This window comes from Pantherophis guttatus, chromosome 7 (assembly GCF_059756535.1).
Source record: "Pantherophis guttatus breed Tessera chromosome 7, ASM5975653v1, whole genome shotgun sequence".
Taxonomy (NCBI): domain Eukaryota; kingdom Metazoa; phylum Chordata; class Lepidosauria; order Squamata; family Colubridae; genus Pantherophis; species Pantherophis guttatus.
In genome coordinates, this window is record NC_142069.1 from 87729350 (window position 1) to 87754133 (window position 24784).

General features: G+C 44.5%; 1 protein-coding gene across 1 annotated transcript in view; it reads left to right on the forward strand.

Moving 5' to 3' along the window:
- Positions 1–24784, forward strand: part of SLC2A13 (solute carrier family 2 member 13) — a 100249-nt gene that overhangs the window by 37034 nt on the left and 38431 nt on the right. The window contains exon 4 of the mRNA XM_034419076.2: positions 17086–17194. Within this exon, the coding sequence (XP_034274967.1) occupies positions 17086–17194 (109 nt within the window). The remainder of the gene's footprint in view (positions 1–17085; positions 17195–24784) is intronic.

Genomic DNA, 24784 nt, shown 5'->3' on the forward strand with positions numbered 1-24784 from the left:
TTGGAGTAAATAGATGATGATTAAGTAATTCCAGCATCTAAGGATGTTGGATATGCAAAGGGTCCTTGGTTGTTAAGTTATAGAGTTCCTGTGATGATTTTTTCTGAAGAGGTTCAACCTGTCCTGATGGGAAGGACAGGCTAAGATTGCAAATCTGTTAATAAAAAGAAGTAATTCTGGGAGTCTGACAGTGTTAGCATGACGTTAAGCTTTAGGAACATGTCCCTTAGCAACAGAATTCCTGCCTTTACCGTCATTAACCAAGGACTACTTATATCGTAAATAGATATAAATAGATGGATTGAACTCTTTCAGGAGAAAAAAATGACTTTTCGGAGGCCCACCTGAGCTCCAGAGAAGACTTGGGCTCAGATCTTAGCTGAGGAAACTTGAATCACTTTGGCATTAAACTCAAAAATTTATATTCTTTTTTTTTAATATATATATATATATCTTTAAAACAAATACACTCTGTTTGGTACCTTTCCCTATATTAAGCAGCGATTATATGACTTTAATAATGATCCATCTATTTGCAGTTAGTTTATTTTTTTAAAGTACATTATTGATTTGGACTTTTTAAAAATAAAAATACAGTTTTTCAGTTTATGGGCAAAATGCAAATGTGATCTTTTCAGCATACCTTGAATATATACCGTATTTTTCGGACTGTAAGACACACCTAAATTTTAGAAGAGGAAAACAATAAAAGTTTTTGGCCTCCCTTTTTTCGGGGCTTTTTTCTGTCCATTTTCAAGGCTTTTTTTGGCCCATTTTGGGGGCTTTTTTCGGCCTGTTTTGGGGGCTTTCTTGGGCCCATTTTTTAGGCTTTTTTTGGCCCGTTTTCAAGACCTTTTTTGGCCTGTTTTGGGGGCTTTCTTGGGCCCATTTTTTAGGTTTTTTTGGCCCGTTTTTGAGGCTTTTTTTTGGCTCAATTTTGAAGCTTTTTTCGGCCTCTTCGAAAAAAAATTCAGCCCATTTTCGAGGCTTTTTTTTGGCTCACTTGCAAGGCTTTTTTCGGCCTCTTTTCGAAAAAAAAATCAGCCCATTTTCGAGGATTTTTCGACCTGTTTTCGAGGATATTTTTCAGCCTGTTTTTTCCGAAAATGATGACATTTTTAAAGTTTTTAGATCTAGAGGTTCATTGAGTCAACAGAAGATATAAAATCGAACATTGTCAGATGAGTTTTGAAACTTCTTTGAACTTTGTAGCCAGATTGATAATAGTTAAGGCAACGATTTTAAAGGTAGATTAAGCCACTTAATTTAATTTAGAAAGTGATGTTAGTGGACCTGTTACTTTTCCTGTAATTAGTTTAAAATCAAGGTTTAGATGGAGTATCTGGGTGAAATAAGTTGAACACTCACTACCTAAGTACAGGTGAACATTAACGGTAATTCTTTTATTTAATACAGGTAGTCTTCAACTTACGACCGCAATTGAGCCCAAAACCTAAATGAGACATTTGTGAAGCGAGTTTTGTCCAATTTTACAACCTTTCTCACCACAGTTGTTAAGTGCAGGTGCTAAATTAGTAACAAGGTTGTTAAGTGAATCTGGGTTCCCCAGGTTGCAAAAGAGGATCACATGCCCCCGGGACACTGCACCCGTCATAAATATGAGTCAGTTGCCAAGCATCTAAATTTTGATCACATGGCCAGAAAGATGGGGCAATGGTATTTTTTTTTGAGCAAGTTTTATTAAATTTTTCTTTTACATACATATTTTATGAACAGACTGGGTCACATTTTATACTACTAATAACATAGTTATATATTGATTTTTATAATCTATTCCAATCTTTTTTGTTTTTTCCAAATGCAATTTACATATTTCATATTTCTGCCATGATGTTCTTTTTCCCTACTTTTTTATCTGATCTCTTCTTAATACATAATATATCAACAATATCACCATCCGCCCTTCAAATTCTAATTTCTTAGCATTACTTAAATTAATTATCTTATTTCTCCATTTATAAAATATATTTCTCCAAACCCCCATCACATTTTTTGGCTATAAACAATGTACTTCATCTTATTCAATTTTTACACTGAAACCCTTTAACTTAATTGAACTTCGACATCTTATCCGGGGAGAGGGGGAGGTTCTAAATTTTTTTACTACTGGTTCTGTGGGTGTGGCTTACTTTGTGGGCATAGTTTGATGGTCATGTGACAATTTTTTAGGATTTAGCAGAGGTACTGGTCTACCAGGCTTTTAACTGCTTGCAGAGCTGTACTGGTCTACCCATTTGTTCTTGGAGCGTTCTGGTCTACCCATTTGTTTTTGGTGGCACCGGTCTATCCATTTGTTTTTCGAGCGCCCTGGTCTACCACCACATTACCTTTTAACACTGATCAGCTGTAGGGCGGCCCTTTGAAACCCTGCGGCAAGAGTTTAAACAGTTTTTTTCCTTCTAGCCAATCAGTTGGGATTTGGGAGGCAGCGAATAGATTGGGGGCAGGGCCAAATAAAAGGTAAGAATAATGTGGGGGTGGGCAGGAGGGCCCAGCTCCCGAACAAAGAGAACCGGTTCGGTGATGTCATATCGTCACCGCTACCGGCTCGGCCGAACTGCGCCGAACCAGGAGGAACCCACCACTGATCTTATCTTAATCTCTTCTAAATAAGCAATATCACTTTCCACCCTTAATTCCTGATTTCTTATTATAACATCAATTAATTTATTTATTTCATCATTTACAACATATTATTTCAAAAACCCCATCGCACTTTTTTACATTTCAATTTTATCTCTAGCGGCAATACCCTGTCCCGTTCCCCCCCCCCAATAAGACATTCCCTGATAATAAACCCAATCGGGCTTTTGAGCGCATGGCAATAAGGCCAAGCGCTTATTTCAGGGTTCAAAAAAAAATATAAGACAGGGTCTTATTTTCGGGGAAATACGATAGTATTAAGAGGTGAAGAAATGGTAATAAGTTACCTTTTTCAATGCTGTTGGAACTTTTGTCACTCAGTGAACTGTTGTAAGTCAAGGATTACCTGAAATAGATTTGAAAATGTTTTAGCTAGTAGAAGGTGGGAATGTTCCAACACTGGAAGTTTTGAAGGGGATATTGGACAATCATTTGTCTGAAATGTTACAGGGTTTCCTGCTTGAGCCAGCGGGGTTGGACTAGAAGACCTCCAGAGTCCCTTCTAACTCTGTTAATCTGATTTGTAGCTATGGCCAAGAGTTTTTTGTTTTTTCAGGTATACATTTAACAGCGATAAGAATATAGCCGGACGTATTTTTACAAAATGTTTTATAGATGGCACTTAGATTCTAAAAAATTATAATGTATATATCCAAACTTACAAGCTAAATGTTGGAGATGTGAATCTGATGATGCAACTTATTACCATATATGGTGGACTTGTAAGAAAATCAAGGCATTTTGGATAAAAATTTGGTGGGTGATGCAGAACATTCTGAAAAAAAGATTGAAATTTACTCCTCAATTGTTTTTACTGGGTATAATGACGGATTGTACAGTATTAAGAGTTCAAACTGATTTTGAACTTAATATCAGCAGCTAGGCTGTTGGTAGCGCAATATTGGAAGAAGGATTCTTTGCCTACTATTGAAGAATGGACACTGAAAGTAGTGAATTTAGCGGAAATTGTGAAAATTTCAGCATATCCTTCAAATATGCTGAAATTTTCGCCATTTCCGCTAAATTCGCTACTTTCAGTGTCCATAGATACATATTGGAATGGAGAAGATGGATTGATTATATTCAAAATAAGTATCAGACAAGAAAATATCAAATAGTTTATGAATGAATGTTAAACTTCAGAAGTATTATCAATAGTGGAGTTAAGGTTTCGGGGGGGATTTGGCAGTTTAAGAATAGTTAGGTTAATTTAGCATATGATTGTTAAACAGAAATACCCTGTATTTTGCTCTGGGAAGTCTGTGGGGGAGGGGAGGGGGGGAAGGGGTGTGGGGGTGGTGGGGAGGGAACAGGGGGGATTTTTCTTTGTAAAACTTTTCAATAAAAAAAAAAAAGAATATGGCCGGACGTATATGAATAAACCAATTTAATAATTCTCCGAAACATGTTTTTGGATTTTTTTTTTTTTTTGACAGGGTTTGCTTTTAGCTGTGAGGAAAGTGGAGGCTAGCTATTGTGGAGCAGCAGAAAAATTTGCTCCCGAGCTCATCACGGTCCACACTTTTTCACAAAATCCCTTTCCAACGTATCTTAGCAACAAGAACAGCAATCTGCGCACCAGGGCATCGGGGAGTTAGTTTGTTCTTTTTTTCTTTTTTAAAAAAAAATTATTATTTTTTTAAAGAAAGCGATGAACTTAAAATCACGCAGTTCACGATAATTGAAAAGTTAAAAAAGCGAGGTTGTTTAAGGACTTCAAACGTTTCCAGTTTTATGCCTCCTAAAAACGCAGCCGCGTTCTAAGCTGTGAAGAACAAACAAACAAACATAAAAAAAACCCGAGGTAACCAACTGCGTGCTTTAATAGGCTGGGTTTTTTAAAAAAAAAAAAATGGGAAAGATACCGTCTTTACAATAACATCTGGTAAATGGGTCGGGCTTGAGTCCTCTAATGAATTAATCAACTCTGAAAACCGCAATATTTGCTCCGCTGATGAGGCATCAAGATTTCCGCCCCCCCGTCCTCGTTAGTTAATGATTATGTCTCTTCTGCTCATCACTTGAAATAAAACAGCACTGGGAAAGTAACAGACTAATGAACTTGGAAGGGACCTCGGAGGTCTTCTAGTCCAACCCCATGCTCAAGCAGTACACCCTATACCAGTGATGAGGAACCTTTTCAGCACCGAGTGCCCAAACTGGAATGCACATATGCGCCGGAGCACCAGAAACCCGAAGACCAGCTAGCCAGTGGGCATGCGCCAGGGGTGAAATCTAGCAGGTTCAGACAGGTTCTGGAGAACCGGTAGTGGAAATTTTGAGTAGTTCGGAGAACCGGCAAATACCACCTCTGGCTGGCCCCAGAGTGGGGTGGGAATGGAGATTTTGCAATATCCTTCCTCCAAGAGTGGGGAGGGAATGGAGATTTTGCAGTATCCTTCCCCTGCCACGCCCACCAAGCTACACCACGCCCACCAAGCCATCACGGCCCTATACCATTTCAGACCAGTGCTTGTCCAGTCTCTTCTTTAAAATGTCCAGTGTTGTCGGTAAATAGTATCCCTTTATTTCTTTTGTCGATATAAATTTAACACAAAGCTAGTTTGTCGCAAAAGCAATGGCCTGCGAAAACTCCTGGATTGGGCCTGAAAGGCGAAAGTGGAAGCAGTATGTTCCGTCGCATATTTGGATAGACCAGGTTGCCCTGATAAAAAAAAACAAAAACACTTAATCTGTCCCCTGGTAGAGCCGACAAAGGGAGGAGAGCCCGTAGCTTAGAGGTAAATACATTTACCTAATATGTAAGTAGCTCGAGTTTGAATCCCAGAAAGCGTATGGCTAGCTTGACGAGAGCTAAATAGCTTGAAATAGATCTATACTAGTCTCCCTTTATTTCTTTGGTGGTAAAATATAAATTTAACACAAAACTACCCTGTTTCCCCGAAAATAAGACATCCCCTGATAATAAGCCCAATTAGGCTTTTGAGTGTATGCGCTAAAATAAGCCCCCCCTGAAAATAAGTCCTCCCTGAAAATATTTAAACACATGTGCAGCCGGTCCCCACCATTTCCTCTGGTTTCCTCCACGTGCCCCAAAATAATAAGACCTCCCCAAAAATAGGGCCAAGCTCTTATTTCGGGGTTCAAAAAAATATAAGACAGGGTCTTATTTTCAGGGAAACACAGTAATTTGTCGCGAAAGCGACTTGTCTGCGAAGGCCCCTGGATTGGCGATGAAAGGCAAAAGCGGAAGCAGTATGCTCCGTCCCATATTTGGGTAGACCAGGTTGCCCTGATTAAAAAACACTTTTTTCCAGTGTTGGAGCATCCACAAGTTCTGAAGACGAAGTCGTTCCATTGGTTAATTGTTCCCACTTTCAGGAAAGTTGTCCTAATTTCTAGGTTGGATCTCTCCTTGATAAGTTTCCATCCATTGCTTCTTGTCTTGCCTTCTAGTGCTTTTGGACAATAGATCGACCCCCCCTTTTTTTTGTGACAGCTCCTCAAATATTGGAACATTGCTATCATGTCACCCCAGTCCTTCGTTTCACCAGAACTAGACATACCCAATTCCTACCACCATTCTTCATATGTTTTAGCCTCTAGCCCAGGGGTGTCAAACTCAATTTCATGGAGGGCTGCATCAGGGTTGTGTTTGACCTCGGGGGGGGGGTGACATGGGTGTGGCCAAGGTGGGTGTGGCCAGCTCAATGTCACTCATGTTGGGGGCGCTGTTGGGGGCCCGAGTGCTTTGCCAAGCTTTGTTTTCAGCTGCGACAGCCTCCTGCAACCTTCTGCCAGTGAAAACAGAGCTCGGGAGGGCCGTGCGCTCTATTTTTGCTGGCGGAGGCACCGCAGGTTGGTCCTTCACTGTTTCCAGGACGGCCGTGTCGGCTGGATGTGACCCCTGGGCCTTGAGTTTTTGACACCCCTGCTCTGGCCCCCTAAAGATTAGTGCTTCACTTTCTTCAGCTAGATATTTCTGAATCATGGAGAAGGGGGACAGTACAAAAATATGGGAACCCCTCCTTTACCATTCTCTTCCCCGAGTGACTAAGCAGGCTATTATTTATGTAATGGAATGCATTAGAATGATAGAACTGGATGGGACCACGGAGGTCTTCTAATCCAACCCCCTGGTCAGGGTATGTTAGAGTTTGCAGCAATCCAACCAGCACACATTCAGCAGGATTCATGTATAAAAGAAACTTCTTTATATACAGTAAATGTAAAGCATGATGCATGTATACAATACCCATGCAGCAGAAGCCAGAACCAGAACTCAGAATCCAGAAATACAGAATCAATATAATCACAGAAACAAGATAGTGCCAGTGCACTCAAGGTCTTACATACAGAACAGTTATGCTAAACCACGCCCAGGCTACAAACTATCTGAGTCACCAAACAGTCCCCATTGGTTGACTTGTTGCCATGTCTATTCGAATTCATGAACTCTTATACACTGACAAGGCAAGCAACCTTAAACCATCCGGGTCAAATGGTTGTCCAATCTATTTTTGAAAACCTCCAGTGATGGAGCACCCACAATCTCAGGAGGCAAGTTTATTCCATTGATTAATTGTTCTCACTGTCAAGAAAATTTCTCCTCGCTTCTAGGTTGGACCTCTCTCTGTAATGAGCTTTGGTAATTATTTTTGTAATTAAATAATTGCAAAGAAACAAGGAGATAAGCATGATACTCTTATCCCATAGCTGTTCCCCCCACCAAACCGATGTTCAAGCTCTTGTTTGCAGCAATCTCACCGTTACCAGAAGCACTACAGAACCACTGTGGAATAATTTAGTTATTATATTTACAAAATTTAATCCCACACTTGACGGTACTTGACAGAATTACAGTGCATTAGAATGTCAGCACAGCCAATCGTGGAAATGAAACTCTCTATATTTTAATGAAACAGAGAAGAAAACGGCAAATAGTATGAACCATTAAATGTGTAGGAAAAAATGATATTTTTCTTAGGGAACCAGAGGCCAAAACATACAAAGAATGGTTTCAGAGGACTGGGGCAGAGGTGGTATTCAGCCTGTTTGGACCAGTTCAGACCGGTTCGGGTGAACCGGTAGCTCCGACAATCAGTTGGCCCCGCCCCCGCTCTCTCCTGTCCTTTATTTCCTGCTTTGTAGCTCATCTCAATCACGCAGCACAGCTGATTCCCCTCCACCTCATTGTTCTACTTACCGTTGCTGACTTGGAAGGTAAGCAGCTGAGCTTCTAAATGTTCCATTTTCAGCGCTATGCAGAAGCACCCTAGGCGCGCGTGCACGCAAAACGCGCGCTCATCAAACCAGTTGTTAAACTGGCAGCATCCCACCACTGGACTGGGGTGACATAATAGCAATGTTCCAATATCTGAGGGGCTGCCATAAAGAAGAGGGGGTCAACCTATTGCCCAAAGCACCTGAAGACAGGACAAGAAGCAACGGATGGAAACTAATCAAGGGGAGAACTCATCTAAGATATAGAGAAATGTCTTGATAGTGAGAACAATTAATGAGTGGGACGGCTTGCCTTCAGATAGTGGCGTGGACTTTGAGCATATAGGAAGAACATTCTTTGCTATGTACCCTCTCTAGATTTTTAAATATATGCGTATATACATTTATTTATTTATTTATTTATTTTATTAAATTTCTATACCGTCCTTCTCCCGAAGGACTCAGGGTGGTGAACAGCCACAAGATAAAACACATAAATACAAAAATTTAAAATAGAATAAAAATGAATTAAATAATTTGGCTGAATTTAAAATACCCCATAATTTAAAAACAAATTAAAATTTACAAAAGATTTAGGCCATGCCAGCTTGATGAAATAAAAAAGTCTTAAGCGCGCGACGGAAGGTGTGCAGATCCGGGATCCTCTGTATCTCCGGGGGGAGCTCGTTCCAGATCGTAGGTGCCCCCACAGAGAAGGCTCTCCCCCTAGGGGCCGCCAGTCAACATTGTTTGGCCGACGGCACCCGGAGGAGCCCCTCTCTATGGGAGCGTACTGGCCGGTGGGAGGCTATTGGTGGTAGCAGGCGGTCCCATAGATAACCAGGTCCTAAGCCATGGAGCGCTTTAAAGGTGATAACCAGAACCTTGAAGCGCACTCAGAAGACCACCGGGAGCCAGTGCAGCTCGCGCAGGAGAGGTGTTACATGGGAACTCCATGTCGCTCCCATAACCTCCTGCGCGGCCGCACTCTGCGCCAGTTGGAGCCTCCGAGTGCACCTCAAGGGGAGCCCCATGTAGAGAGCGTTTCAGTAGTCCAGACGATACATGATAATACTTTTAGAACAATGAAATCTGCAGTCCTTTTTTCTCCTGTACAGGGGCACCCATAAATACAGGTGACTTAGTAGAATGTAATATATAGTATTTTGTATAGTAAAGATCCAGATACAAAAGAATTCGCCCATGTTCTCTTCCGAGCCCTTAATTGTCAGAAGTGGTGGTACTTAAGCAGGAAGTATTTCAGAGTATATTGGTTAGCAAGAGATGGATAGATGGCTCTATTTTCAGTTTTCTGTTTCTTGAGATTGTGGTTTGAAATATGTTAGGCGCAAAAGGCCAGATCCCCCTGTGAAGTTCCAATTAAACAACTTCATTGCTAAAAGCCTACGCACAGGAATCTTCTAAAATAACAATGCAGCACCTGCTTAGAATTAGACAAGGGTCAATGGAATTCAAGGGAGGTTGGACTTACCATATTTTTCGGAGTATAAGACTCACCAGACTATAAGACGCACCTCCCTTTTTTGGTATAAAAACAAGAAAAAGAAATCTGCCTCTGCCTCCCAGCAATTTTGCCTCGTTGCAGCAAACAGCAAATAGCCTGCTTTACTTTCATTTTCATTTTCAGCATAGCTTGATTAGCACAAGGGAAAAAAAAAATCTGCTCCCAGCAATTTACCTCCTTGCAGCAAGCAGCAGAGGCCCATGCAAAACAGCTGAGAGTCAGAAGGCCGATCCAACAGACGATCAACTTGTGCTAATTAGGCTGTGCTGAAGCTGAAATGGCCTGTTTCTTCTTGCTGCTTGCCACAAGGAGGTAAACTGTTGGGAGGCAGAGGCCAAAGGTTGGGGGCCTGTGGGCGGGCGGGGCTACATTCGTTGTATAAGACCCACCTAAATTTTCACCCCCTTTTAGGGGGGAAAAAGGTGCGTCTTATATTCTGAAAAATACGGTAATTCAGCTTGTGACCACATAGAGATTCTAGGCTAATCCCTCTCTTAACTCCGTCCCTAGGTTCTGCCATCCCTTTTCCTGCGAATACTTGCGAAATGTCTTGTACTTCGCTTTGAAAGTTGGCCTACCAAACACCGTTAGAAATACTTTAATATATTTGTAATGCAATAGCTGGAAGGCAGAGAACTGTGTAAGCGGAGATATGCTTGCTATCTAGTATGTCCAGACTTAAGAGTTGCTGAGCACAAGGGAAGCATTTATAGAAGAATTCAGTTCCCCTGCCTTGCCGTGCTGAACATAGAGCAGCAATAAACACTTGTAATTTGCACCATCAGCTTTTTTAACGGTCTGAGTTAATAGTCTTACTATTTTTAAAGTGGCAATAATGCTTATTTTCATTACAGTAAAATGAGAGGCTGCATCCGTTGAACGTTCTGTATTAGAGTGCTGTAAAAAAACAATATAATTTCATTTTTATTAGTGGTCAGCTCCTCTTCTAATACCTTTTTCACAGTTCATGTTTGTCTTTTCAGTTGTGAATCAGCCAACTCGACGTATCTTACTCGTGTATGACTTAAGAGCCATTGTAATGCACCGGAGACTGCTTTCGTTTTTTTGCTTTTGATTCTTTTAACTTCAATAAATGGTTTAGTATTACCTACAGTAGTGGCCAAAATTGTGGACACCTTTTGGGAAAAGTGTATTTTTGAGGTTTGTTGGCTAATAACACCACTTTTGGGGGAGAGTTTCAAGATAATCCTATTCCGCTGCTGGAATGGCCTGGGAATAGCCCAGACCTTCACCCAATTGAAAATCTATGGAGCTGATTAAAGAAACCTGTTAGTCAGAAGCGACCCAGCAATAAAACCCAGTTAATAGAAGCCATCATTCAATCTTGGTTTCACATGAGAACAGCTGCAGAACTAAAATACTTGGTTCACTCCATGGGAAGACGTTGTAAGGCTGCAATTCATGCTAAAGGTTACCCAACGAAGTATTAACTGACATGGGGATCATTTTTGTATATCTCGTTTTTTCTACGTGTTTCACTTTTCTTCTTTACACTGTACCTGCTCTTCTAATAGCAAATTGTTTCTAAAAGTTATTGCATTACATTCTTCATTAAATTATCTTACTTTACTTACTTACTTTATTTGATTTATATACCGCCCTACTCCCGAAGGACTCAGGGCGGTGAACAGCCAAACAGTAAAAATACATAGATACAAAATTTAAAAACAAAGTAAAATCAAATTAAACAATTTGGCCCAGACAGATTAAAACACCCCAATCATTTAAAAACTGATTAAAATTTGCATAATTAAAAAGAGGGAAAGGATTAGGCCTGGTGGAATAAAAAGGTTTTAAGAGGTGCGGAAGGTGCGCAGATCCGGGATCCTCCGTATCTCCGGGGGGAGCTCGTTCCAGATAGTAGGTGCCCCCACAGAGAAGACTCTCCCCCTAGGGGCCGCCAGTCGACATTGTTTGGCCGACGGCACCCGGAGGAGCCCCTCTCTATGAGAGCGTACCGGCCGGTGGGAGGCTATTGGTGGTAGTAGGCGGTCCTGTAGATAACCAGGTCCTAAGCCAATGGAAAGCCATCAGTCTTTCCATTGATATATCGTTTTATGGTACTACTCCCCCCAAAAGGAGGGGGGGTGCAGACCTGGCAGGCATTACCGAGACCTGGTTGGGCCAGGAGGGGGGGTCCCCCTCGTTGAGATGTGCCCGCCAGGTTTCCGTGCATTTCATCAGCCAAGGGCCCAGGGGAGGGGTGGGGGAGTGGCGGTGATTATTAGGGAAAGTCTTTGTCCGAGGGAGACCACTGTTCCTCAGATAGCCGGATGTGAGTCCCTTTGTGTGAAGTGGGGCCGTGGGGTGCAGATGGGTTTGCTGACTACGTACCTGGCTCCCTGCCACGTGGCAGCGACCCTGCCCGAGCTACTCGACGTCATTGCCGGGGTGGCGGTTGATACCCCCAGACTTATTGTCATGGGGGATTTCAACCTTCCATCCGTGGGTGAGGCGTCAGAGGCGGTTCGGGAGTTCATGGCTTCCATGACGGCCATGGACCTGACCCAGTTAGTTCAAGGCCCAACTCACATAGGGGGACACACTCTGGACCTGATTTTTGTCTCTGGTCAGTGGTTCAATGATCTTGGTATAGGGGACCTAGATATTAAACCCTTGTCATGGACAGATCATTCGCTCCTCCAACTAGACTTTCCTACCGCCTTCCCCCGCCGCAGGGAGACGGAGCCAACTAGATGGTTCCGTCCCAGGCGCCTGATGGATCCCGAAAGGTTCCTGACGGAGCTTGGGCCGTTCCCTGAGACCCTGACACACGACTCGACTGAAGAGCTGGTGGCCGCCTGGGAAAGGGCGGCCACCGGAGCTTTGGACCGTGTCGTGCCTTTGCGGCCTCTGACCCGATGCCAATCTCAATTAGCTCCTTGGTTCTCTGAGGAGCTGAGAGAGATGAAGCGTCAGAAAAGACGCCTAGAGAGCATTTGGAGGACTAGTCAATCCGATTCCGACCGGACACAGGTGAGGTCTTATATCAAGACCTACCTAGTGGCGATAAAAGCGGCAAAGTCTAACCACTTTTCCGCTCTTATCGCATCTGCAGAGAACCGCCCAGCCACCTTGTTTAGGGTGACCCACTCCCTTCTTCGGGGGGGAGTGCGGGAAGATCCCTTGCAGGGTCGTGCTGAGGATTTTGTGCAATTCCTGCATGATAAAGTCGCTCGGATTCGGGATGGCTTGGACTCCGACTGGATGAGTCCACGGGAGGAGACCGGGGCAGGTCTTGAGAATGTTATCTGGGAAGAGTTTGATCCTGTGGCTCCCGAGGATGTGGACAGGGTCCTGGGTAAGACTAGTGCCGCCACGTGTTTATTGGACCCGTGTCCCTCCTGGTTGGTGCTGGCCTCCCGGGAGGTTATACGAGGCTGGCTCCAGGGGATTATAAGTGCTTCTTTGAGTGAGGGTGCCTTTCCTGCCGCCTTGAAAGAGGCGGTAGTGAGGCCCCTCCTCAAGAAGCCTTCCCTGGACCCGGCTGAATTAGCCAACTATCGTCCAGTCTCCAACCTTCGTTTTGTGGCGAAGGTTGTTGAGAGCGTGGTGGCACGACAACTTTCCCGGCACCTGGATGAAGCTATCTATCTGGACCCGTACCAGTCGGGCAGGGGTACAGCACAGAAACGGCATTGGTCGCGTTGGTGGATGATCTCTGGAGGGCTCGGGACAGGGGTTGCTCCTCTGTCCTAGTCCTATTAGACCTCTCAGCGGCTTTTGATACCATCGACCATGGTATCATGCTGCAGCGGTTGAGGGGGTTAGGAATAGGGGGCACCGTTTTGCGGTGGTTCTCCTCCTTCCTCTCCGACCGCTCGCAGTTTGTGTTGGCAGGAGGACAGAGGTCGACCTCGAGGCATCTCGCATGGGGAGTGCCGCAAGGGTCGGTCCTCTCGCCTCTCCTGTTCAACATTTATGTGAAGCCGCTGGGTGAGATCATCCGTGGTTTTGGGGTGAAGTGTCATCTGTACGCTGACGATACGCAGCTGTACATCTCCACTCCAGACCACCCCAACGATGCCCTTGATGTGATGTCCCGCTGCCTGGAGGCCGTGCGGGCCTGGATGGGGAGGAACAGGCTCAGACTCAACCCCTCCAAGACCGAGTGGCTGTGGCTTCCGGCGCCCCGATATAGTCAGCAGGTGCCATCGCTGACTATTGGGGGTGAATCTTTGCCCCCCACAGAGAGGGCTCGCAATCTGGGTGTCCTCCTGGATGCACGGCTGTCTTTAGAAGAGCACATGACGGCCGTGGCCAGGGGGGCCTTTTATCAGGTTCGCCTGATTCGCCAGTTGCAGCCCTTTCTGGATCGGGACGCCTTGCGCACGGTCACTCATGCCCTTGTCACCTCCCGGTTGGACTATTGTAATGCTCTCTACATGGGGCTCCCCTTGAAGAGCATTTGGAGGCTCCAACTGGTCCAGAATGCCGCCGCGCGGGTGGTTATGGGTGCAACTCGTTGCGCCCACGTGACACCTCTCCTGCGCGAGCTGCACTGGCTCCCAGTGGCCTTCCGGGTGCGATTCAAGGTGTTGGTTACCACCTTTAAAGCGCTCCATGGCATAGGACCCGGGTACCTTCGAGACCGACTTCTGCCACCAATAGCCTCCCACCGACCAGTCCGCTCCCACAGAGAGGGTCTCCTCAGGGTGCCATCGGCCAAGTTATGTCGGCTGGCGACACCCAGGGGGAGGGCCTTCTCTGTGGGAGCCCCAGCCCTGTGGAATGAACTGCCCCCGGAAATACGTAAGATCTCCGACCTCCGGGTGTTTCGCTGCGCTCTGAAGACCCTGTTGTTCCGCCAGGCCGGGCTATTAACATAACGTTTTAAATTGGGGTATTTTAAATTTCTGGGATTTTAATTGGAGCCTAATTATTTAATGATTTTAAATTTTAATTGTTGTTTTGTTTCTGTGTTTTTAAATAGGCTGTACACCGCCCTGAGTCCTTCGGGAGAAGGGCGGTATAGAAATAGAAATAATAAATAAATAAAATAAATAAAAAGTGGTGTTATTAGCTAGTTTTAGAAAATACACTTTTCCCAAAAGGTTTCCACAATTTTGGCCACTACTGTATTTTTTATTTGTTTTGAAAAATCAGAAAGAAATTATGCATCAAACCTACAACCTTTATTGTCACAGTTGTTAGGTGACAATTAAGTGCAGTTGTTAGATTAGTAATCCGGTTGTTGCATGAATCAGGCAGGCTTCCCCATTGACTTGGCTTGTCTGAAGGGCGCAAAAGGGGATCACATGACCCCCCCTGGACGCTACAACCGTCATAAGTACGAGTCAGTTGCCAAGCACCTGAATTTGGATCACATGAATAATAGGGAGGCTGCAAATCGTGAAAAACCATTATAAGTCACTTTTCTCAGTGCTGTTGTAATTTCCGCCACTAAGTGAACTGTTGTAAGGCGAGGATGCAGTGGCTCAGTGACTAAGATGTTGAGCTTGTCGATCGAAAGGTCGGCAGTTCAGCGGTTTGAATCCCTAGTGCCGCGTAACAGGGTGAGTTCCCTGTTGGCTAAGATGCTGAGCTTGTCGATCGAAAGGTCGACAGTTCAGCGGTTCAAATCCCTAGTGCTGCGTAACAGGGTGAGTTCCCGTTACTTGTCCCAGCTTCTGCCAACCTAGCAGTTCGAAAGCACGTAAAAAATGCAAGTAGAAAAATAAGGACCACCTTTGGTGGGAAGGGAACAGCGTTCCGTGCGCCTTTGGCGTTGAGTCATGCCGGCCACATGACCACGGAGACGTCTTCGGACAGCGCTGGCTCTTCGGCTTTGAAACGGAGATGAGCATCGCCCCCTAGAGTCGGGAACGACTAGCACATAGGTGCGGGGGGGAACCTTTACCTTTAAGGCGAGGACTACCTGTAGTAGGTAAATGGAAGATTTCCTGGAATTTCACCCTGGAAAGTATAAAAAATAATGCATTTTTTTCATTGCAACGGAACCAAGAGTTGTGATTTAAGCTTCACTTGGAGCAAAATATCTTGAGGTTTTCTTGTGTAACCAGAAGAACCAGCGAGGTTAGATGTTACAAAGGCTCTCCGGCCACTGAGTAATAACATCAAAGGTTTTGTTGTCCTCTTTGGAATACTTTCCATTCTGAAGTCAATATTGGAGGTGTTGTGTTTCAAAACAACACAGGTTTTAACAGTATAAACATTTCAGGAACACAAGATGCTGTCCTTTTAATTTAATAAGAGAGTGCCACCTAGTTTCTTTAGGATATAATACACAAAGTTAATTCCAAACTTCCGAAGTATTAATAGTCCTTTGCCAACAAAGTACATTGATGTGAGGAAAACATTAAAATACCCCTTTTCCTCAAAAAAAGCTTCGTAGTGTGACTTTAGGGTCCCCCCCCTTTTTATTTTTATTTTATTTTCTTTTTTATTCATTATATTATGTTATATTAATATATTTATATTACCGTATTTTTCGGACTATAAGACGCACCTAAATTTACAGGAGGAAAACAAGAAAAAAATAGCTTTTGGTTTCCTCCCGTCAGATTTTCGCCCTTCCAGGCCCCGAGAAGCACTCTGCAGTACTGGGCCTGTTTTTGGGCTCCCAACCCTCCATGCATCACATTTTTGCCCTCCCAGGCCCCCAGAAGCACTCTGCAGTGCTCCGCAACGCCCGTTTTTGCCGAAAACGGGCCGTTTTTGCCAAAAACGGGCCTGGTTTTGATCTGCAGAGTGCTTCTGTGGGCCGGCAAGGGCAAAAGCGACACACGGAAGGTTCGGAAGGCCAAAAACGCCCATATTTGGTCTATAAGACGCACCTAAATTTTCACCCTCTTTTAGGGGGAAAAAAGGTGCGTCTTATATTCTGAAAAATACGGTATATTATACTTTTTATATTTTTTTATTTTATTTTTTATTATATTATATTTTTATTTTCTATTTTTTATTTTATTTTCTGTTTTACTTTGTTTTATTTTATTTTTTATTTTTTTTATTCTATTTCATTTTATTTTACTTTACTTTCATATTTTATATTCTATTTTTTAATTTTGTTTTGTTTTCATATTTTATTTTTTATTTTGTTATTTCATTTTCTTATCTTCTTACTTCACTCCATTTTATTTGTATCTATATAAAATATAGCTACATCTAGATATACGGATATATAGGTAGTCCTCCACTTACAACAGTTCATTTAGTGACCATTCAGTGACAAGTTACAACAGCACTGTAACAGAGACGACTTTCCCCCTTTGGCGACCTTCTGACGAGCAAAGTCCACGGGGAAGTCAGATTCACTTAACAACCGAGTTACTAACTGAACAACTGCAGTGATTCACTTAACAACTGTGGCCAGGAAGGTCGCAAAAGTCCTGGGACGGAGCAACGGTCATAAATAAGAACCAGTCGCCAAGCGTCTGAATTTTGATCACATGATCATGGGGAGGCTGCAAATGTCCTTAACTGTGAAAAAAGGTGCTAGTGTGACTTCTAACGGTCATTGTGAACTACTATAAGTCAAGGACTATCTGTATTATCATTTCAACATGCCTTCTCAACTTCCTGTGATAATGCCAAGGTGTTAAGTGATTTTACGCGCTTGCGATTTTAATTTTTATAAATGAGGACTAGCTGCATGTCAAGAAGATTTGAAAAGCGATAGGTTGAAACGGTAAAGGAATTAAAACCTTTTTCCCTTGTTTCTTTTGAAGCTGGACCGGTGATCTACCGAATGCTGACCTATCCTCCGACTCGAAGGCAGCTGATTGTGGGCTGCAGTTTACAGATGTTCCAACAGCTGGCAGGTATTAACACAGTCATGTATGTATCATTCAACTTTTTAAAGAGAATTCCGCCCTTTATTTTCAGCTTAAGAGACGGAAAACATCATTAAAATGGTTTTAACAATGCTAAAGTACTAAAGCCACCTTTCGATATAATGCCTATATATGACTATTTACTTTCATTTTTGGCTTTGCTCTGGGAACATTTTGGCTTCAACCTTTTCAATGATTTGTTCCAAATCGGTTGAAGGACTTTATAGTCAGCTGGGAAGGAAAACTGTCTGAACGTGAATGAGCACTAATGTTTCTAAATAAAAGCAACATATAATGTAAAGCCCAAGGCCAAGTGTGGCTTTTACCTTAACAAAAATGTTTTTTCCAGCTCTTTGCAGCAGAGTAGATTTGATTTACTGTATTTTTCGGACTATAAGTCGCACCTGACTATAAGATGCACCTAAATTTAGAAGAGAGAAAACAACAACAAAAGTTTTTAGCCTCTTTTTTTTTTCGGGCCTTTTTTTGGCCCGTTTTCGAGGCTTTTTTCAGCCTGTTTTTCCTGAAAAAACGGCCCAAAAAAGCCTCAAAAATGGACCGAACAAAAAGCCTCGAAAATGGGCCGAACAAAAAGCCTCAAAAATGGGCCGAGAAAAGCCTAAAAAATGGGCCAGAAAAAGCTTCAAAAATGGGCCAGAAAAAGCCTCAAAAACAGGCTGAAATAAGCTCCAAAAATGGGCTGGAAAAAGGCCGAAAAAAGGTCCAAAAACGGGGTGTGCAGAGGCCAAAAAATGACGGGTGGGTGGCAATATTTGGTCTATAAGATGCACAGACATTTTCCAGAAGGAAGGAAGGAAGGAAAAGGAAGGAAGGAATGAAATAGGAATGACAGAGGAAGAAAGGAAATTGAGAAATGTTTGAGAAGAAGGAAGGAAGGAAATAGGAATGACAGGAAGGAAGGAAGGAAATAGGAATGACAGAGGAAGGAAGGAAGGAAGGAAGGAAGGAAGGAAGGAAGGAAGGAATTTGGCCTTCTAAAAGAAAAACAGCTTCCCTTGGACAGGCTGCAGATAAAACAGACTTTATCCTTGGGAAAAAATCTCACGGAATCAAACAGCTTGTATTCGATTCTGCCAGACAAATTCTTTTTTTTTTTTAATCGCTCTGACAAGATTTCAACTGAACTATGCTCCCTGTCTTTGTTCGGACCTAGGCTCCCTTAACAAGCAGGAGGCAGGAATTGGTCCTTATTGACATGACTGTGAATTACATTCATTCACAGTCAGCAAGATTTGTCCAAACAGTTTTTCAAAGGAATACTTATCAACACAGACCTTATCTTGCTTGGCAAGCTGCCACGTAACTTGTTTCCAACCGCAGTACAAGGCAAAACATGGCACAGAGTCTCTCGGAGTCACGGAACAAATGAATTGTTTCCTGCAAAAGCCCACTCCCTGTTTGCTCCTCTTTTGTTTCCTATGGGAGGAGCCAATCACCTCCAAGGTGTGGCTTTACTCCTGAGTCGACCCTGCTTTCTTAGTTGTTCTTGTCTTCTAGCAGCTCTGCTCATGCGCACACGGGAACGGGCTCCAGCTGTTCCTCTGCCTTGCTGCTGTCTAGCTCCCTCTCTGCCTCCGATGCAGAGCTCTCGTCCGAGCTTTCCCCAGCCCCCAGGACTGGCCCAAGTTCCTCCCCAACCTCCTCACTGTCCGACTCTGCTGCTGGCAGGCCACAACAGTCTTATCCCATTCGATCGTTCCCAAAGCCGTGTACGACAACAAAGTGGTTTCTCTCCCCCACGTCATTTTTGTTTCCCTATTAATAGATTTCAAATTGGATTTGATAGCATTAGTTATTACCAAGGCAACCGCGTGAAATCAAATGGGACCATGATTTCCTGACAGTCGGCTAAGGAGAAGAAGCTTTAATTATGAAAGAGCTTTAAAATATAAATGGCTATCAATCCCAGCCCAGGCTTTCACTGATATAAGGCATCTCCATGGTCATGTCATCAAAATTCAGAAGGCTTGGCAACTGGCATGTATTTATGACGGTTGTAGTGTCCGCAGGGGTCACGGGATCCCGTTTTGCGATCTTCTGACGCATGGGGAAGCCGGATTCACTGTTACTAACTTAACATCTACGGTGATTCGCTTAACAATGGCAAGCAAGGTCGTAAAACTGAATTTTCTAGTATTTACGCAACAACATTTTATATCAGTATATCTTCAGTGAAGTCAGTTCCATTATTAAATTATCAGTTATCAGTTATTGTATAATATGCCGTAATATTTCCTCTCATTTTTAGATCTTTTAGAGCCATTAAATTAATTTAAATTAAAACATATAAAGAATTATTGTAGGAAGTAGATAACGTCTAGTTTAATGAACAGAAGGACCAGGAGTGAAATGATAAAGGTAAAGGTTCCCCTCGCATATACGTGCTAGTCGTTCCCGACTCTAGGGGGCGCTGCTCATCTCTGTTTCAAAGCCGAAGAGCCAGCATTGTCTGAAGACGTCTCCGTGGTCATGTGACCGGCATGACTCAACGCCAAAGGCGCATGGAATGCTGTTACCTTACCACCAAAGGTGGTCCCTATTTTTCTACTTGCCTTTTTGATGTGCTTTCGAACGGCTAGGTTGGCAGAAGCTGGGACAAGTCACGGGAGCTCACCCCATTACGCGGCACTAGGGATTCGAACCGCTGAACTGCCGACCTTTCGATCGACAAGCTCAGCGTCTTAGCCACTGAGCTACTGCGTCCCTATAGTGACATGATAGCAGTGTTCCAATATCTAAGGCAGGGGTGTCAAACTCAAGGCCCAGGGGCCGGATCCGTCCCATGGGGTGCTTAGATCTAGCCCACGGGGCCACCCTGGAAACAGCCAAGGACTGGCACACAGTGCCTCTGCAGGCAAAAAAGGAACTCGGGAAGGCTGCGTGCTGCCCTCTCGAGCTCCATTTTCGCTGGCAGAGGGTTGCAGGAGGCTGTCGTAGCCGAAACGGAGCTCGGGAGCCCGTTTTCGCTGGCAGAGTGCTCAGGCCACCACAGGCGCCCCCGACCCATGTGACATCGAGTTGGCCATACCTACCCTGGCCATGCCTATCCCAGCCCCCCCAAGGTCAAACACAACCCTGATGCAGCCCTCCATGAAATAGAGTTTGACACCCCTGATCTAAGGGGTGGCCACAAAGAAGAGGGGAGTCAACCTATTCTCCAAAGCACCAGACAAGATAAGATGCAGTGGATGGAAACCAACCAAGGAGAGAAGCAACCTAGAACTAAGAAATGTCCTGACTATGAGAACTATTAATTAGTGGAACGACTTGCCTCCAAAAGTTGTGGGTGCTTCATAATTAGAGGTTTTCATGAAGCGATTGGACAGCCATTTGTCTCTAATGGTGATGTTCTGTCCCCGTCTCACACACACACACAAACAGACAGCCGGGGGTTAAATAAACTGGCAGACAACCAATTCTTCCGATAAGACGCTTGGCAGCAACCCAGTAGCTGCTTGCCAAGAACTTTTACTCAATAAACAAAATACTCACAGTCAAGAATTGTCCAGTTCATAAAATAAATCCAAGGCCGATAATGTTGTTTCCAAAGATGTAATGTGACTCGATAGTAGTTAGTTTTGTCCGTCACAGAGTCTGAATGGCCACCTCACCCCCTTTTATACCCTGTGGGGTGTGGTCCAGTGACTCAGCCTAATCTCTGGCACGCCTTTTCTTCTGTTGCACGCGCTTATCTCTGCAACGCTGCCGAGGATCCAGCCAAGACTCATTACCCTCATCACTGTCCACCTGTGGCTACGTGGACGTGCTTGGCCCCGGCCCTATCTCTTGCCCTTTGGCGGACACCGAAGGCATTGCCAGAGAGGAGGGTCCTGGAGAGGGAGGCCTTGCCAACTTCTCTCCTTCACTCTTGGAGTCCTCTCCTGCCGATGACACAGGCTCAGGTAATGGAGCCACAACAGGTATAGGGCCGTGATGGCGAAGCTATGGCATGGGTGCCACAGGTGGCACACGGAGCCATATCATTGGGCACGCGAGCGTTGCCGTAGCTCAGCCCCAGCGCGCATGTGTGCACCGGCCATCTGATTTTTGGACCTTTCAGTCCTACCAGAAGTTGAGAAATGGGCTATTTCTGGCCTCTGGGGAAGTGGGGAAGGCTGTTTTTGCCTTCCCCAGGCTCCTAGAAAGCCTCTGGAGCCTGGGGAGAGTGAAAAACGGGCCTACCGGGCCCACTGTGCCATCATGTGCTAAAAGTGGGGGGGGGCGCATGCGCAGGGATGGGGTGCATTGAATTATGGGTGTGGGCACACATGTGGGCGACCTCGCTGCGCTCCACCCGCTTTTGGCACGCGATGTCAAAAAGGTTAGCCATCACTGGTATAGGGTCTCTTGTTTGAGCAGAGGGTTGGACTAGAACAATGGGCACCAATTGGTGGTCCGTGGATCACTTGTGGTCCGTGAGAAAATTTGGGTGGTCCGCAGAAAAATTATTGGCGTTTTTTTATATTGCACTAAATCAGGGGTCCTCAAACTACGGTTCCTGGGCTGGATACTGTTCTGTCCCCGTCCCACACACGCACCCCCACGGACGGCCCGGAGTTAATAAGCCACACAACAAAATCTTTGAAGATAAAGCTGGCAGCAACCCAGTGGCTAGCTGCCAATTCAGACTTTACTCACACAAAACAAAGATTAGACTGCAAGCATTCCAATAAAGCAGGCAAAGTTTCCGGAATACAAGGATTAGTCCAAATGCAGTCCGACAAGGCAGGCAGAAGTCCAGTAACTTTGCTTTGGCAACTCTTTCTCATGGCGGCTGCTTAGCTCCAACAACTTCTTTCTGTTGGGGCCCTAAGGAGCCCGGGCGGGGAGGCGAGGAGTGGCTGGGAGGGGAGGAGTGGGTAGAGGCCGGCGTGGCGCCCCTCCACGTGAGTGACATTGACTTGGCCACGCCCATCCAGTCACATGACCACCTAGCCACGCCCACCCAGCCAGTCATTAGGCAGATCATATTAGTGGTCCGCAGGATTTAAAATTATGGATTTAGTGGTCCGTGAGGTCCGAAAGGTTGGTGACCTCTAGACTAGAAGACCTCCAAGTTCCAACTTTGTTCTTCTGTTACTTCATTGTAATTTTTTTGGGGGGGGGTTATCTACTGCCCTAAGACTGAATAAAGATGGATGGGTGAGTGGATGGATGGATTGAATGCAGTTCTTTCTCTGAAAAACCAGCCTAAAATTACTGGAAATTAGAGCTAAAGGAGGAATGCTTGTGAGAGAGGATGGAGATCACAGTAAATAACGTGATCTTTGAGATGAAAAGCTTGGGACAGAAGCTTTGAAAAAAATACTCTTTACCATCTCAAACAAGACAGAACGAAGCTTCCAGAATGTTCTCCGGTTTCGGCTAAGGACCGTTTAATTATTAAATATATATTATACAAGCCCAATAAATCCTAGGTTCACTGGGTTTGATGAAGGTGGAAAACAGTTTTTTTCCAGTTGTTGCTTCCAGTTATTTCTTTCCGGGAAATGAAATTGTTGAAGGAGAAAAGCCGCACGAGATATCTGATTGGCCAGGAGGCGTCTTATCGCGACTGTCAGTTTAAACGTTCCGTGATTTTTTTTTAACTCCGGATATTGCGGTAGAGGAAAATCATGCAAAATTGTAAATGTAAATCACCTTGGAATTACTGAAATGACGGCTTTATAGAGGAGATCAGTCATCTGTTCTTCGATTCTAAGCTGCAATGTAGGTTCTTAGCCATATGTGTCGTGTATAAAATAACTTCAAGAGGTACACAACAATTTATTTGGAGCGCCAGCAGCCCTGGCAAAATGTCTCTCTCACTGCAGGCTAACAAGTCCGTCCGCCCGGGAGATAAATAGTTGTCTGCCACATCTATTCATCTCCGCCCCCTGCCTTTTATCCCCAGAGCTAGGGTGGGACTTCGCTAGTAGCGGTGGCTCTTCCGTCCCAAGGACCGGCCCATAGATTTCCACTGCTCTCCTCTCCTCTGCCTTCTGTGCATCTGCGCGTGAGGCACTAGACCCAGCTGTTCCTCCTCTTCCTCATCAGTTACCTCCAGGCCCTGGAGCTGTTTCCATCTGAGGGTTGACGGACGGCCCAGGCTCCGCCTCTGTCTCTCTCTCTGCCACCTCCATTCCCTCCTCCCCCTCGGAGCTCTCAGGTTGCCTTGATGCTGACCCCGACTCTCACACCTCCTCTGATTCGGCTGTTGGAGGGGCTGGAAGCCGACAGGTCACAACAAAACCACAGCAGTTTGATCTATTAATGCCAACTCGTAAACCAGGATTCATAAACCACAATGATTTGTAAGGTTTTATAAACCAGAACCAAACCACAGTGTGGTTTAGCAAACATATATATAGATTGGCAATGAAACGTGTATACAGTATAATGGGAGAAGTGGTTTTATTAAGATGGGGACAGCAGATCACTTATATATACATTCTAAATTCTGCATTTATTCTTGAATCCTTTCATTCTAGGGCCGTGGGTATGTTTGCACAAGGCAGGTACTTCCAGTTTGATGGAATTCCACGGAATATTGGCTTGCAAAGTCATGTCCGTATTAGCGTTCCTAGCTTGCAGAGATAATTCTTTACATTTATGTTAAGCGAAAGATTGAAACTTTGGTTTATATCAGGGGTGAAATGCTCCTGGTTCGGACCGGATCCCCCGATCCGGTAGCAATGGCGGGTGGTTCAGAGAACTGGTTACAATAATCCCTGCACCCACCCACCCCACATACCCAGCTGAGCCGCGCGATCATCAGAGGCTGTTTTTTTTAACTTTTAAAAGCATTTTTTCTACAACCTCTTCGGCCGAAGAGGTTGTAGAAAAAAAAAATGCCTTTAAAAGCCTCTGACGATCCCAGCTGAGTTGCCTGATCGTGTCACTATAGGGACGCAGTGGCTGAGTGACTAAGACACTGAGCTTGTCGATCGAAAGGTCGGCAGTTCAGCGGTTCGAATCCCGAGTGCCGTGTAATGGGGTGAGCTCCCGTGACTTGTCCCAGCTTCTGCCAACCTAGCAGTTCGAAAGCAGGTAAAAAATGCAAGTAGAAAAATAGGGACCACCTTTGGTGGGAAGATAACAGCGTTCCGTGCGCCTTTGGCATTGAGTCATGCCGGCCACATGACCACGGAGACGTCTTAGGACAGCGCTGGCTCTTCGGCTTTCAAATGGAGATGAGCAGCGCCCCCTAGAGTCGGGAATGACTAGCACATATGCGCGAGGGGAACCTTTACCTTTTATTAGTACCTCGCTTGATCTTGATTCATTCTTGATTAACTCTGTTAATTCAGCTTAGGACTGAGTTGGCTTTTTTGGCTGCCGCCACCCACTGTTGATGCCCCACAGGGCAGAAAGACATGGAGACATATAATGAGTTGCGTTACTAAACCAGATTTAAGTTTCCTCTCCTCCTCTCTTATCTCCTGTGTTCAATTTCTTTTGCTTCCGTACTTCTCATTCTTTTTCTGCGTTTCTCATAATGTTGCTTATCCCAAAGGGGAATAGCTCAGCGAATCTCTATGCATGTAATCTTCCATCTATAAAACAAGAAAAATTACACTAGGTGTTAAGAGGT